Genomic DNA, 16,627 nt, shown 5'->3' on the forward strand with positions numbered 1-16,627 from the left:
GTATGTTCTTTAACTTGCATAGAAATATGCTCCAAGGCGACCCTCTATCTTCCTTGCTCTTCATAATTTCCATGGAGGCACTCAACCACATGATTGACTCAGCGATTGCAGGTGTTCTTTTCTTTGGTGTGGATCTTTTAGGCTACCTAGATTTCTCGCATATCCTTTTCACCAATGACATTCTTATTTTTGGTTGGGCAAATGATCAAAACATAGCAAATTTGTAGGTTTTGCTATGGTTATTTTTTGAACTCTCGGGCTTTCAACTTAATGGACACAAGTCGAGCCTTCCAAATTTTGCAACTACCTTGTTTGATTATCATATTGGAGAACCACCTCTCAAGTATTCGGGGCTCCCTCTTCACCTTGAGGTAACTCGAGAACGCTATTAAAAGGAAGTTGAGAACAATGTTGTAGCAAGAATAAACGCATGGGTTGGATTCAACATTGCAATTGCGGGGAGGGTGACACTTGTGAAGCATGTTCTCACAAGTTTCCTTTTACACTTCGTGCAAATATTTTAAATCCCTTTCAAGACAAGAAAATGTATTAATAAAGCCTTTCAAATATTTATTTGGTCCAGCAAATCACAAAAGGAGAAGCCACACTTGATCTCTTGGGATATCATTACATGTACCAAGGATGAAGGAGGCCTTGGAATCCGGGAGGTGGTGTGTTGGAATAGGGCTTTGTTAATCAAATGGTTATGGTTGCTCACCTTGCTTGACAAACCATGGCCGGTGGTTGTTAAGCACAAATATAACCTCAATGGCTGGCCTTCATAATGGATTGGGATTCCGACATTTAGAAATGATGGATTAAAAGCCTACCCGATCTCATTGAAGCTATGTATGTTTCCTTAGGAAATGGGTCATCCACCCTCTTTTGGAAGGATAATTGGAATGCAAATGGGTACTTGCGGGACTTGTTCCTAACTCTTCATTGGGTGGTTACGAACAAGAAAGGGCAGGCTGACTCATTTTGGAGTCCACAGTTTGGTTGGAAAGTTCAATTACGTAAGAACCCAACTTTGTTAGCGTTTGAGCAACAGATGGATCTTATGTGAATGTTATCTTCAAAAATACCTACAACTCTCTCTAACGCCCCATGTTGGAAGCATACCACCAACAAGATAATTCAACATTGATTCTTGTTAGAAAATGCTAAGTCCCCCTATGTTGAATGGTTATCATACCACACTTTATGGGACAATGCCTTCCTCATTAGAGGATTAGGTGCAACTGACTATGGGGGTCGATTCACGAACACACTACTAGTGTATGATGTGGAAGTGCCTAATTTACAAAACTAGGTATATCTTTGAAAACGGTTTTCAGACTTAGTTGGTAAGAAAATAAAATTAGGTTTGTGATTTTTTTTTTTGAGGAATGACTATATCAAGTTTCAAACGAGCGAATTTATATGTATATAAATAAATCCTCAAGTTTGAAACTTGATATAGTTATTCCTCAAAAAAAATCACAAATCTGATTTTATTTTCTTACCATCTAAATCTCAAAACTGTTTTCAAAGATATATTTTGTTTTGAAAATTAGGCACTTTCACATCATACACTAGTAGTGTATTCACAAACTGACCTCCGTAGTTGGTTGCAGAGCCTAAGCTAGGTTTCACCCACCTTAGTGAGGTCCTTTGCTTTTTTTGTTTGTCATGGCTTGGCAACAAGGGCATCATAGTCAAGGTGACTATGTTGATGCTTATGAGGCTAGGAGTCGTATGCATGATTTACGGCATCAAGTTGATGACTTGACTCATATGACTCAAGAGTTTAGACAAGATGGAAAGCATAGACTAGAGCACATGAGGTCTTTAGAGTGTCGTATGGGATGAGGTAGTATGACCTATTTCTCGAGATTGCACGAATCCCCACATGACTTATCAAGTTTCACAATTAGGCATGAGTTGAAAGAAGAGTCTAGTTTTGATCCTATATTAGAACCCGAGTTTCTTAATTTGGTACAATCCATGTTATCAACCATGTCGTATGAGTGACAGTTTTTTGCCCCATTTATAGATGAGGTTCATGAAGAATCTCTACCTAAATTTGAGGGTGAACCCATCTTTGATGAAGATGTGAGAGTAATAAAGGTTAGCCAAACTTCTTTGATTTTTTATTTAGGGTCTCATGAAGAACCTTTGAGTGAAGTCTTAGGTGAACCTATTTTTGATGAATTCAAGGATAGTGAAGATCAACAAGAAGTGTGTCATGTTGAATCTTTTGAGAGTGTAATTTGTCATGTCAAATCTTTTATGAGTGAAGTTACACCTTTGTCTTCTAAATGTGAGTTGAACACATTAGACATTTTGAGGGTAAAAGCTCCAAAAAAAATTGGTCGTGTAGGGATTTGATGAATGAATGGAACATTGCATCTGAAACCAAAAAAAATGCATAGAGCTGGTTTACATTATTGAATTTTAGAATGTGTTTGATTCCTAGTTCTGAGAAAGGAAATGCATCGTCATGTTGTGATATTAGAAAGAAATCTTTCATTTGGGTAAAATTCTACATAACTTTTTTTGTTGTTGTTCATTTTTTTGTTGAAATTGTGATTGCTTTGTTTGAAGAAAAAATTGTTAAGTATTCTGGTTTAGATGAATTTTTGCATAAACACAACTTGTTGCAATTTTCAAATGTGTTAAAAGTTCTAGAACAAGTGAATTTTAAACTTGAAGTATTAATGAGGAATCATGTAATCTTCTAACATGAAAATTCTATGTTTCGAACATACAATGCATTGTTATTTCATTTCTTTTTTGAATTATAACATGCAACATATTTATTGGAGAATTTTTTTGTTGATATTATGAAAATTCAATTGAGAAGAATCAGGCTCCAAGGATGAAGCCTTTCCACTTGAGAAAGAATGATGCAGGAACATCAGGTTCCATGCCACGTATACGAGGAGCGGGACAAGGATCCAAAACTAAAAATCCATTCTAGGATACATACCCAAACATGCCCAATCCAATTTTGATTTATTTAGGCCAATTCGGGACCCCGGGATATTTTGATAATTTTACTCACATCAAATTTCTGGGATTTTTGTTACGTATATCTCAGAAAATTGCTTTTGTTATTTGGTTCCAATTTTCAGAACCACATAAATTTTTTTTGTATTTTTTATTTATTTTTATTTATAGGAAATGGATTCTAAGAATTCAGATAGATCTAGTATCCGCTATGATCTTTTTGTGGTACTAGAGGGTGTATTAAGTATCTAAGCAGTTTTATTTTGATTCATATCTAGATCCAAGAATTCAAATTAAGGAGGCACCAATCCAAGCCTAGTGGACCCTCCTAATTGGTGTTTAAGGGAGGTGGTCTTTTGAAGGGGCAATCATTGGCTAGCCACCTTCACTCTCAAGAGTCGGCCTTCAGGTCTAAACCATAAACTGAAACATAGAGAAGTCAACTCTTCTAACAAAGGGGTTGACTCATAGGCTACGCAATGGGAGTCAACTTTCACACACTTGTGTCAACCTCAGATCCAACAATTTCAAATAAAAAAGACAAACTCCAGGATAATCTCGATATAGACTTTCAACTCAAATCATATAAAGGCGAGTACAACTCATCTCAATCCAGGGAAAGACAAACCAACAAAGTCTCGTTGATATTTAATGGCGTAATCCAATAGCCATGAGTTCACAACTATAGCATAACATACATCTATGTATCATATTCTCGTAGTTAAAGCAACCCGAGCTAACAAGGGCTCAAGAATACATGTCCCCACCCATACCATGTGATCAAACACTGACTGAAACTTTGTGTTGAGGAGGAGATACATCATCATCATCATTCTTTGTTCTCTATTATGAGAATGGGTTGCATATTTCATTTTCAATCTCACTCATACCATAAGATGCTCTTACCAAAAAAACTAATCATCAATGATTTTTCTTTAATAAAGTTCTACCGATCTTCTAACTGTTGATGCTTGGCCCTGAAAAAATGATCATAATTTCTCATTGTTGAATACCACAAAAACCCTAGTTTCTATGAAACCTTAGCTTTGCTTTTATACTATTTCTAAAGAATTGCTTAAGAGAAAGCAATTTTGCAAAACCAGTACTATAATCATTCAGAATTTCACAAAGTACAAACTTCCGCATGTCGAGTTTTACAAATTGTTAAGGATTTCACAATATTTTTTAGAATTTCACAATCTCACATGCAATTTTGTAGAAGAGTTCAGTCAGCATAATATTTTAGTATCGTAACATGCAAAAAAATAAAAATTTGCACCTGCAAAGGGTAAAAATGCTAAAAAAAATTAAGAATATGTGATATTGTCCATTCGATAAATTATGAGGCATTTTCGAAAACATGTCATTTTTGCCATACAGTATGGTCATTTTCCCGTTCATGAAACCCTACAGTTTATTTTGCCTCTTTTCTGCATCTTAATGTGAATCCATCACCTACCCATACCTTGAAATAACAATTGTTTGCATTAGTATTAGAAAGGCTGGTTCTAACATTTATGCAAGAGATTCAACCATGTAACTGGATCAAACTTAGATCCAGACCCATGCACGTTTGTGTATGCCTGCACCTGCATGCAGGCAAGGATGCATGCATGGGCACATGCATGTGTGTGCAGGCAGGCATGTGTGTGTGTGTGTGTCATTTAGCAGGGGTTAACAGTAAGCCAAAATATGCATGGTGTTTTTGTGTGTGCAATCACTTTTCTCATTAAAGAACTGCATTCAAAGATGGACATAGATGCTTAAAAAAAACTTGAAGTTGCCTATAAAAAAAAACTTGAAGTTGCCTATAAAAAAAAGAAAACTTGAAGTACTTAATTGGCAACATGTCAACAGAAGCTGCAAAAGTTGAATGAATTTGAGAAATCATTTTCTTCCCTTTCACAGAATTTTTGGTCCAACCCTTTTATCTTACAATGCTGGAGATTGTCCTTTCATTGGACCTCATATTTAATTGAAATATAACTGATACATGAACCAACCATACCAAACCCCCAAAAAAATCCTGGTTTGACTAGACCACATTCTGCATCTACCCAAGCTAAAATTACAAACCCTTTTAGTTACCAGGATTGGCTTTTCAAAGATAGAAAGATACAACTTGCTGTCAATCTACTAGTTCCACGCGCGACCACCAAAACCCCTGCCACGATCACGAAAGTTTCCATGGCCTGTTTGATGGAAGCACCAATGCCGATCATTTAACAATAAAAATGAGTGATGAAGAAATCTAAACAGCAAAGGAGAATTTCATACCAGGAACAGATGGAGGAGCACCACGCCCCATTGCAGCAAGTTCTGGACTCACTTTCTGCCCAGCTTCTTCAAGTATGGTAATGAGCTCCTTAGCAAATCTTGCATTTGCTGCTGTGAAAAAAGTATAAGCAGTTCCCTTGGCACCTGCTCTACCTGTCCGGCCAATTCGGTGCACATAATCTTCTAATGATCCAGGAAAATCATAGTTGATCACAAATTTGACATCCTTCACATCTGCAAACACATTTTGGGAGATGAACCATAATTTAACCAAGAAAATAATCAATGCGTCTGAACTTGTAACCAAGATTTACCTAAACCACGAGCAGCGACATCAGTTGCAGTCATGATTGGACTTTTGCCAGCTTTAAATTCCGATAGAACCCAATCTCTTTCAGCTTGACTCTTATCCCCATGAATTGAGAGAGCAGGCCAGCCATCCATTCGAAGTTGCCTCGTTATCTGGTCACATCCTTTCTTGGTGTCCATGAATATCAGAATCCTGCTTCCATCCATGATATCCTCAAGTAGCTTCACCAACCTGGCACACAAGAATTCTTAACAAGATTCCTTATTACCCAAACACCCACCCCATCCCGAACATGCCGGGTGGAGCAACTAGATAACATCCTCATGCAGGTATGCCTCAACACCAGAAGTGCTGTACCCTGCTTTTTTTTGGTAATTAGAGGTGGGATTACCCCCAACTCCCCCTAAGTTTGCTAGACTGGGATTCTCAAACCCTGACATTTCCTTGATGAAGCTACACATAGGAAAAAAGGTCGCTCCAAATATACCTTTGTCTATGGACACAGTGACACACATCCAATCTGTGAAACAACATACTTGTTATATTTCTGGCCCTCTGAAACAATGTCTACATGTTGGCGTATTGCATGGTTCGCTTTCAAGTCAATAGAGCCAATAACAACCTGCAAAAGATTAGCGTCAATTATAACTGGGAGTAACAAGATGAAAGAGACGTGTGGCAAGGCAGGCGAGTAAACTAACCTTGTAAGGATTGTAGAGGAACTGCTTGGCAAGTTGTTCAACTTCCTTTGGCCAAGTTGCACTCCAATAAAGAGTTTGGCGATCTGGCCGAATCTGTGAACAGATGCAATAAGGTGGCCGAGAAAAAGATGAATGGGATTGAAAATAATAAAATGATGCCCTTAATATCAAAACAAACTTCCTAGATATCAGGTTTAGTCAACCAAATTTCTTATAAAAATCATTCATTAATATTTTTAATAACCACTTAGTTCATCATCAACTATTCATAGGCATTTGAAGTTGATCCAGCGAAAATCTTGGAATATCTTTAGATTACCTGATAGTAACAAGTTGACATTGTGCATCACAAACTGAAATAAGTTACTAATCTAACAGGAAGGGTTAGCACAATTCAAAAGCAGTGTTTAGCGTATGAAGATATCATTAGGAATATGTCACATTGACACCTTCATATAAAAAAGAGCAGACCACAGACGTAAATATACAGCACACATAAAATAACACCTAACAAATTTATTGTGCCTCTTAACGGTCTATTGATGTAGAAAGCAACTACTACCATGTAAATTTACAACAGATCAGGAGAATCAGATGACTACACACATAAAAAAGAGAAAAAAACTAAAAACATATTGAGCAAATTTCCTGACACCAAGTCGTAGTTGTCAGGTACACTTAAAGTAGATGCACTGGTATGGAAAGTTCCAACCAGGTTCTACCAAAAATGCAGACAGATATGGTTTCTAACAAGAAAATATTATAAGTTCCTGCGTAGCAGGCATGGCTCTAATGGCCTCATAATATATGATATTCATGAATGAGATAAATTCTTAATCTCAAATATTGATTTTAAACGAATTTTAAAGTTAGAACTACCATGAACAATGAAATCAGGATCAATAATGAGCTCATAAATAGGTCAACATGTTACAGCATTGAAATAATTAGTTTATAAGAGCATACAAATTAAGCAGATCAATGATGTTCACAAATTTGAGGAGTAACATAACCTATGTCACATAGATGCGGGTGCAGGTACGGGTGCGGATGCGGCGATGCGGCACTTTAAAAAAACTTGGGTGCGGGGAGGGTATATATATAATTGTTAACAGTTTTAAGTAAACACTACGTGTATGTGTGTGCATTTTATGTATTTATATATATAATACAGATAAAAATGGACTTGATTAAGGTTAACTGAATCTACTTTTTGATAGAAATGGACCTCAGTGTGGTGGACTTCACCTAACACAAAGGAAGCTGTGTCCAAGTGTTTCACCCGCCTGGGTGCGGGTGCGACGCGGGTGTGGTGCCCTGTTAGAAGAGTCCGTGTGACATAGAACATAACCATAAAGTTCCAGCCACTGCACCCATATAGCTAAAAAAAATCAGCTATTAAATCTCAATACAAATATCGACATATCATGCATTAAATTATTTGATTCAAATAATACTATACCAATAAGGGAACAGCTGAAAATTTTGTATTCCAGCCAGAATTTGACTTTTCATAGATTTGACGTGGATTTTTTTTTAATCCATTCGTCTTGCATCAAGATCTTAAAAGGTGCAAGCAATAGAGGGAGTTTGGTCATGCAAAGTCAGCAGCAAGCCTCAGGAAAACATTCCATACAAAAAAACTACAACAGTGACAGAAATTTCAAAAAAAAAATCACAATACATCATTAGACCACTAGGAACTATTCTTCATATCTCATTACTTATGTCATTCTCAAATTTCTTTTTATTTTATTTTCCTATGCGTATGATTGTGAGAATTTGTCATTTTCATTGCATCAAATGTTTAGTTCCAATTTGTAGAAAAAGGAGTTGTGAGTTACCATTTACATACTACAAATCTCTTTTATAAACCTTCAGAACTGAGAAAATTTTGGGAAATCTATAGATATGTACCCAAACTTGTAATGAAACGAAGATGTTCCCACAAATCACAACCCAAATATGGGTTTAAACAAAATAGCTATTAAGGGCCAAGAGAACACACATAAAAATAATGGTTTTATTATGTATAGAATGCCCACAAAATGCATAACTTACAAGGGACTTAAAGTCCCATATATACACAAAAGAGGGAGTGGAAAGTTCATTTCTATTGTCAATGGACAATAATGCCCTTGACAATATAACAAAGGACCTAAACATAAAAATTAAAGAAAAATAAATACAAAAAACCACTTTTCCCCCTAATGGGCAGATCCTATTACAAGGGTCAAAAGACCAAAATACCCCTAGAGGGTATAACCTATTACAATCATAGAAATATATATAATGTATATATAGAAGTATATATATATGTTATACATATATACTATATACATATATATTATATGCATATTTTAACACTCCCCTCAAACTCACGGTGCCAAAATCGAGAGTTTGCCAAGAAAGAAGTGAAATCTCATATCCGGAAGCACTTTGGTGAAAAAGTCTGACAGTTGATACTCAGATGGCACATACGGCAATATAATAGTCTTCTTCAAGGATTCTTTTCTAACGTAATGGTAATCCATTTCTATGTATTTGGTTTGTTCATGGAATGTGTGATTGTCCATGATGTAGACTGTGTTTTGTTGTCACAACATAATTTGCAGGGTTATGCTATGTGAACTCCCAAATCTTATAGCAATTGTCTCAACCAAGGTTGTAAGTATTGTATCATTACCCATATCAATTGGGCCCAAAAAAAGATACATAGTGTAGCATATCATAAAAAAACATACTTTTTTTAATAAGAAATTTTCAAAAATCAAGAACAACAACAACAACAAAAACTACGCATTCATCCCAAAACAATTGGGGTCGGCGATATGAACCAACAAAGAAAATCATTCTGGGTCTTCCACATGAATCCTTCTCCTCCAATCATTTTTATCCAATGTCATGTCCTCAGTGAGGTTCAAAGCCTTCATATCCTTTCCTATCATCTCCATCCAAGTCTTCCTAGGCCTACCCCGACCTCTTTTAACTAATATATTTTCCCATTTCTCCATCCTTCTAACTGGAGCATCATTAGGCCTTCGCCGAATATGTCCAAACCACCGTAAACGATTCTCTCTCATATTATTTTCAATGGGTGCAACGCCTACCTTCTTACGTATCTCCTCGTTCCGAATCTTATCTTTTATTGTATTTTCACACATCCATCTAAGCATACGCATCTCAGCTACACTCATTTTTTGAATATGATGTCTCTTGGCAGCTCAACATTCTCTACCATATAGTAAAACGGACCTAATAGTCGTCCTATAAAACTTTCCCTTCAACCGCAATGGCATTCTACGATCGCACAACACTCCAGTTGCACTTTTCCATTTCATCCACCCAACCTTTATCCTATGATTTACCTCTCTATCAATTTCTCCATACTTTTGAATGATAGATCCCAAATATTTGAAACAATCATCCACCGGTATTTCTTGCTCACCAAGCTTCACTACACTCCCATCACTACTTCGTTGCTTACTAAACCGACATTTCATATATTTTGTCTTACTCTTACTCAACTTAAAACCTCTTGCTTCCAATGTCTGTCTCCATAATTCTAACTTAGCATTAACCCCAGCTCTAGACTCATCAATCAAAACAATATCATCAGCAAACAACATACACCACGGCACATTTTCTTGAATTGATCGCGTAAGCTCATCCATCACTATGGCAAATAGGAAAGGGCTTAAAGCAGATACTTGATGTAACCCAACCGTTATAGAAAAATTGGTTGTCACCCCTCCACAAGTGCGGACATTGGTTACTACTCCTTCATACATATCCTTAATTATACTAATGTACTTGAGAGAAACACCTTTCTTCATCATTGTCCACCAGAGAACGTTCCTAGGTACTCTATGGTATGCCTTATCCAAATCAATAAAAATCATATGCAAATCTTTGTTCCTCTCTCTATTTCTCTCAATAAGTTGTCTAAGAAGATGTATAGCTTCCATAGTTAATCTTTCAGGCATAAAACCAAATTGATTCTCCGATATCATGACAACCTTCCTCAACCTAGACTCAATCACCCTCTCCCAAAGTTTCATAGTATGACTCATGAGTTTTATACCACGATAGTTTGTACAATCTTGTACATCACCCTTATTCTTATATAGAGGCACCAAAGTACTCTTCCTCCACTCATTAGGCATCTTATTTGTCCGTCAAATCTTGTTAAAAAGATTTGTCAATCATTCTAAACCTTTCTCTCCCAAGCATTTCCAAGCCTCGATAGGTATACCATCTGGGCCAACTGCCCTTCTTAATTTCATTTTCTTCAAAGCCTCTGCAATTTCTTTCTTTTGAATCTTGCGCATGAAGTCACGATTCATCTCATGAAAAGGAATGGACAAGTCTCCAAGATCCTGATCATGACTGCCATTAAATAGCTTATCAAATTTTCAAAAATCAAGAAAAATCAGAAAAATAACAAAAATTCTAAAAAAATTAAAACACATGAAACAATGATGAATTGTACAAAATACAACCATAAAACCATATATGAAGCATTTATGTCTCTATGAGTTGCATAAGACATCATTAAACAATGATGAATTGCATAAGATATAACTATAATATTACATATCAAAACAATTATGTGCTATGAATGGCATGCATAAGACATCGAACATTAAATAAACAAGATAATATGCTATAAATGGCATGCATATCTCACAAAAAAATGCAAACTATGAAATAAAACGCATATTAAATAATGAATCTAAGCTAATAAGTCACAAGATTCATAATGTGTGTTTACATAAACAAAAAAAATGATGTTTTTTAATGCTTAAAATTTTTACATAACTAATTTTTTTAAAATTTCAAACAAAAATGAATTAGACAACATCAATCATTGAGTATCATCAATATCATCATCTTTTTTTTTGGAAAAAAAGATCTCTAAATCACTCTTAAGCTCTTTAGAGATGAATAATGAACTAACCCCAAGGGGCCTTATATGTTTTCGAAAAAAAAAATGAAACAAATGCATGTAAACTACATTTATAGAGTATCTTAAGATACGCTATTGTAAGATACACACCTGTATCGAGATATAAGTGTGTATCGTATTGTATCGGAACACCCCATAGATATGATACTTACAACATTGGTATCAACCACACTAGCTCAGAAGTACTAGTCGTCATTGCTTGATACATTGCTTTTGTAGAAGATAGGGACACCTTTTGTTGTTTTTTGCATTTCTACGAAATCAATGAGTCGCCTACAAAAACACAAAAACTTGTAGTTGAGTATCGATCATTCACATCTCCACCCCAATCCAAGTCAAGGGCAGAGACACATTTTGGGGAGGGTGGGCACGTGACCACCGCGACCCACAAAAACTTTCCAAGGGACATGGGTCAGGGTGGGCAGTGATCACCCTGATCCGCAAGATACGTGGGCAGTGCACACCCTGACTTGGGTCAAGGTGGGCACTCGTGCCCGACAACCCCAACCCAAAGGGGCACGACCTCTCTCTCTCTCTCTCTCTCTCTCTCTCTCTCTCTCTCTCTCTCTCTCTCTCTCTCTCTCTCTCTCTCATGCACGCTCCCTTAGACCTTTTGACCCCACAATGCAGCCCCACAAGGGCATCCACTCTCTCTTTGGCCCTCTCTGCAACCCCATAGGCCCACAGGAGTCACTCTTTCTATGATTCTCATGTGGCCCAACCGTTGTTCAGCGCCACCGACGTGCTGCAATGGACCTCTTGTGCCCTCCTTCCTCTTTTACATGCACCCCTAGTCACTGGTCCTTCCGCTTCTTTTCCTCTTTTTTTTCTTTTCATTTTTCTTCAATTCATAAATAAGTGTTTGATAGGGTTTTGGTTTTACGGGTTATATTTGTTTTTTTAATTAGCACAATGCATGATTTTTTTTAGGATTTAGGTTATTGATTTAGTTTATTTTTTAAACAACATGAATGGTAAATTAAGTTTTTAGGGTTTTTTTGTTTTTTTAATTGACATTAGGCATGTAATGAATGCTTGATTTTCATTAGAATATCAAGGGATTTTTAATTAGCATAAATGTATGGTTTTTTTAGGATTTAGGGTATTGAATTGGATTTTTGCAAATAACATGAATGTTTAATTAGGGTTTTAGGATTTTTTGTGTTCTTTTTATTTTTAATTATCATTAAGCATGATTTTATTCATGAATGTTTGAATTTAGCTATCACTTATCAAACCCCTAAATTTTTTATTTTTGTTAGGATTTAAGTTTTTCATTTTGATTTTTCAAATGACATGAATATTTAAATCGGTATTTTTTGTGTTTTTTTCTCAATCAACGTATGGTTCCATGTATTCACAGTTGATTTTAGTTAGAATTTTAGGGGTTTTATTTTTTTTTACTTAGTATATCCATGAGTGATGTTTGTTAGGATTTAGGGATTTGATTTTTTTTAATGACATAAATGTTGAGCAATGGTTTTAGGTTTTTTTTGTATTTTTTCTAATTATTATTAGGCATGAATTCAAGAATAATGAATGCTTGATTTTAATCAAAATATGCATAAATGCATAATTTATTATGTTTGTAAGAATTAGGTTTTTTATTTGGTTTTTTTATATTGACATAAATGTTTAGTTATGTTTTAAGGTTTTTATGTGTTTTTCTTTTTTAATTAGCATTAAGCATAAATCCATGAACAATGAATGCTTGATTCTGGTTAGAATATTAATGTCTTTTTTGTTTAATCAATTGTCATAAATGATCTCTCTCTCTGGGTTATGCCTCAACTCGCTTGATGAGGCGGCGGATCCTTTTTATTGTGCGTTTGTGTCCACCCTAATTTAGATTTCTGACTCTCTCCCTGGTTTGAGTATGCAATAACTTCTAATAAGGAAGAAGATGACAAAAATAAACCATAAGTAACAATATTTCTAATATATTTAATAATCCTCATTACAACACTCGTATATAGGGATGCACAATGAACCGAGCCGGCTTGGGCTCGGCTCGGTTAAGAATCGGCTTAGGCTCGACCGTTCCTTAAATGAGCCAAGCCTGAACAATAGGCTAAAGCTCGGACGAGTAATCGAGTCGAGCCTGAATGACCTTCCGAGCTTAATAGGGCTCAGCAGGCTCAATAGGGCTCGACAGGCTCAATAAGGCTCGGCTCGAGCTGGACCAGGTATTAGGACCGGACCCAACCCACTTTGCCTGACCCGCCCCATGTTACAACCCTATGTTGATTTTCGAAAGTGAAACTAATAGGGTTTCACTTTCACTTTCATTCCCCCCTTTCCCCTTTTAGGTCTTCCCCTCCCCATCCCGAAGTCGTTCCCGTCTGAGCTCCCTTTCCAGCCTCTGCCCTTCGCATCATTGTTGGCACTACCTACAAGGCAGACGGTCTGATTTCCTCCTTATTTTTTCTTGTACACGTATATTTTTTTGTTCACCTTCTCCTTCTGATGGTTCATCTACATATATAACTTTTGATTGTTCAATGATTTAAATATTAACGGTAAGGGAGTTTAATGAGGTTGTGGCTTTCTATCTCTTTTTTCTTTTTTTTCTTCATCCTATTTGTATGTTTAAGGTTAAGCAGTGAAAGGGGAGTTGGAGTCTGCAATGTTATATTATTGTCAATACTCATTGGTTAATCATTTTCTCTAATAACCATGTGGTATCATGTGGGGTGTACCGGGACTGTATACCCTTTGAATGCTTCAATATACATCTGTTTCAGGTTATTTTTGGGCAAAATTCAAATTTTTATATATGTGTAATATATCGTTGGATGTATCTCGAAATTCTGAGCACAACGATGTTTTACTTTCCTGAATTCGAGTCCTGATTAACCCAAAAATCGCATTTTTCTGAAAATTGAGTAGTTTATCGAAATGGACCCGGAGTTGGATCGGATTGGATCCAAGGCCTAGGATCCGAATTTTTATGGATTTGGGTTCTATTTAGGTCCTACTCAAATCTGGATTTGATCCAAGTCTTGCTCCAATTTTTGTTTTGGATATAGGTTTGGATTTTGGATTCGGATCCGGATCTAAGACCAACGTTTTTCCAGCTTTAAATTCAATATAAAGCCTTATATTGGGGTTTATTAAAGTTAAGAAGCCATTAGGGTTAATTTGGTTATTTTTGGAGGTTTTTAGATATTTTTAATTAATTAATAATTAAATAATATCAATTCCGAATTTTTATTTTTGGGCTGAGTGGGACTCTCTAAAAGAGTCTCTATTCTTACCTAAGATAGGTTAAGAGAGAGTTTTAGAAGGCTTGGAAGCTTTAAGAAAAGAAAAGTAAACTTTTTTTTAGAGTTTCAAAAAAAATAGGAAACTAGACATAGAGAGATAGAGTTTCCATCTTTTTGGAAACTCTCTTAGAGAGGGCTGGAGAAAGGGGGGTGTCACCCCCTCTCCCACTCATTATTTAAAGAGAAAAAAAAAAAGAGAAAGAAAGAGGAAAGGAGAGAGAGAGAAAGAGGAAAGGAGCGGAAGGAGGAAGAAGGAGAAGCCTTCTCCAATATTTTTCACCATTTATTCTGTTCTTTTCCTCAATCCATGCAAAGGTACGGGTCTTCTCTTTTGTTATAAGTGAGAAAACGAATACCGATTCGATTCTCATGCTATAGCATGATCTAAAACCATGGTAAAAGAGTAAATCTATATGATCACTCTAAAATATATGAAAGAGGGATTATGAATCCTCTCTCATAGATTCGTTTCTTTTTTTTGGCTTTATTCCTCTTTCCAACAAATAAATTTCTGAACAAGCTAAACCAGAATTTTTATTTACTGTACGAGTGTTCCTTTAGAGACGAATTTCAATGGATATCGATTCCCTTAAGATGGTCCATGTGATGGACTGTTAGATTCCTGAAAATCATGTGATAAAATATTCCATATGTATGCATCCATACAAATTGTTGCTGCATATGCATGTATTTTTAGCCTTTAAATAAGTGTTTTAGATGCATACGGGTGATATGAAGTTGTTCTTGTATGAAAATCTAGGGAACCTGTGTAAATTCTTACATACGTGAGACATGAAAAAGTGGATTTTACACATGCAGTTGGAAGTGGCAAGCACATGTATGAATTCTTGGAAGCTACAAGAGTGTTTTCGCACGTAGGAAACATAGGGTTTATATTACCGTTGTGTTGGCCTGGATGGCAGCCTAGCCGGGTGGGGTTCGGTTGGGTAAAACCTAGCAGGTCAGGCCCAGCCAGTTGGCTGGGCAAGGGGGGCAGGTCTGTCAGCCCTTGGTAAGTGCTGAGAGACTATGCCAGGCCTAGCTGATTGGCTGGGCATGTGGTCCTTTTGAAAAAAAAAATTGATTGGGCCAACGGTCTGGACAGCAGACCAGCCGAGCTCGGCCCAGCTGGCCAGACCTGGCCAGCAGGCTGACAGGCTCGGCTTGCCAGGCCTGCCAAGTCCGATGGCTATAAAAATAATATTCTTTAATCTTTTTTATTTTTCTCTGACCAGACTTGGACACGCAGGGATAACACTATACGGGTGCTGACAGGCCTCCCTACCAGGCTTGTTGACCCTTTTTGGGTGCCTTCCAAAGCAATATATATAATACAAGAGGGGTTTAAAACAGTTTTTTTTTTACTCAGTGTTGGCTTAAACCTGGAATTCTAAAGTTATAGGTATGTCAACTTTCAGTTTGCTTTAAGTGTAGGCATTTTAATTCTGATTACATGCTTTTTTAATTCTGATTACATGCTTAGGATGGAACCTGATTTCATATGCTGTGACTGAATATGATGTGTTGTAGCAATATGTTATTGCAAGCAGTTCCAAGAGCAAGTGCACATATAATAAAAGTGTGTTCAGTTATGTGATCTAGTTTTCAGATTTTGTTGGGGTTTATCTTTACGCATGCTGACATTGGAACTTTTCACATGCCTACTTCTCACCCTGCTTGCTTTTGTTTTGAATGCAAATTGGCTGTCACATGTATACACAACTTCAAAGGTGGAATGTTACAATATGTGCTTGTGTGGGAGTGTGTCTCATGCTTACTTAATAAATGAAAGCATGTACATGGCATAGTGGGGCCCGAACCTCTAGCCAACGGGGTCGGCAAGGCGATAGGCCTACTTCAAAAAAAATGTGTATATTTAACACCTTATGTTTGTTGAATCTGGAATTTGAAAGTAATAAGCATGATGATTCCCAGATTTACTATGTGGATGCTAAAAGTGGAAGATTTCACATGTTTGAACTTATGTGACATGCCTAAACATTATGCTATTGTGAAAGTTGTTCCAGTGCACGTGCATACATGAAATTGATGTGCGTTTAGTATGTACAATCTTGTATAAATGTTCACATGTACTTATGAATCATGAATGAAT

General features: G+C 36.5%; 1 protein-coding gene across 1 annotated transcript in view; it reads right to left on the reverse strand.

Annotated features, from left to right (window-relative positions):
* Positions 1 to 4,860: 4,860 nt before the first annotated feature.
* The window catches only part of LOC149815057 (DEAD-box ATP-dependent RNA helicase 20-like), a 45,433-nt gene continuing 33,666 nt past the window's right edge, over positions 4,861 to 16,627 (reverse strand). Inside the window, exons 6-10 of the mRNA XM_089988446.1 lie at positions 6,280 to 6,372; positions 6,115 to 6,200; positions 5,583 to 5,809; positions 5,269 to 5,502; positions 4,861 to 5,183 (exon numbers count right to left, since the gene is read on the reverse strand). Of these exons, the coding sequence (XP_089844572.1) occupies positions 5,128 to 5,183; positions 5,269 to 5,502; positions 5,583 to 5,809; positions 6,115 to 6,200; positions 6,280 to 6,372 (696 nt within the window). The 3' untranslated portion in view covers positions 4,861 to 5,127. The remainder of the gene's footprint in view (positions 5,184 to 5,268; positions 5,503 to 5,582; positions 5,810 to 6,114; positions 6,201 to 6,279; positions 6,373 to 16,627) is intronic.

Source organism: Nuphar pumila, chromosome 15 (genome assembly GCF_984573655.1).
Source record: "Nuphar pumila chromosome 15, dmNupPumi1.hap1.1, whole genome shotgun sequence".
Taxonomy (NCBI): domain Eukaryota; kingdom Viridiplantae; phylum Streptophyta; class Magnoliopsida; order Nymphaeales; family Nymphaeaceae; genus Nuphar; species Nuphar pumila.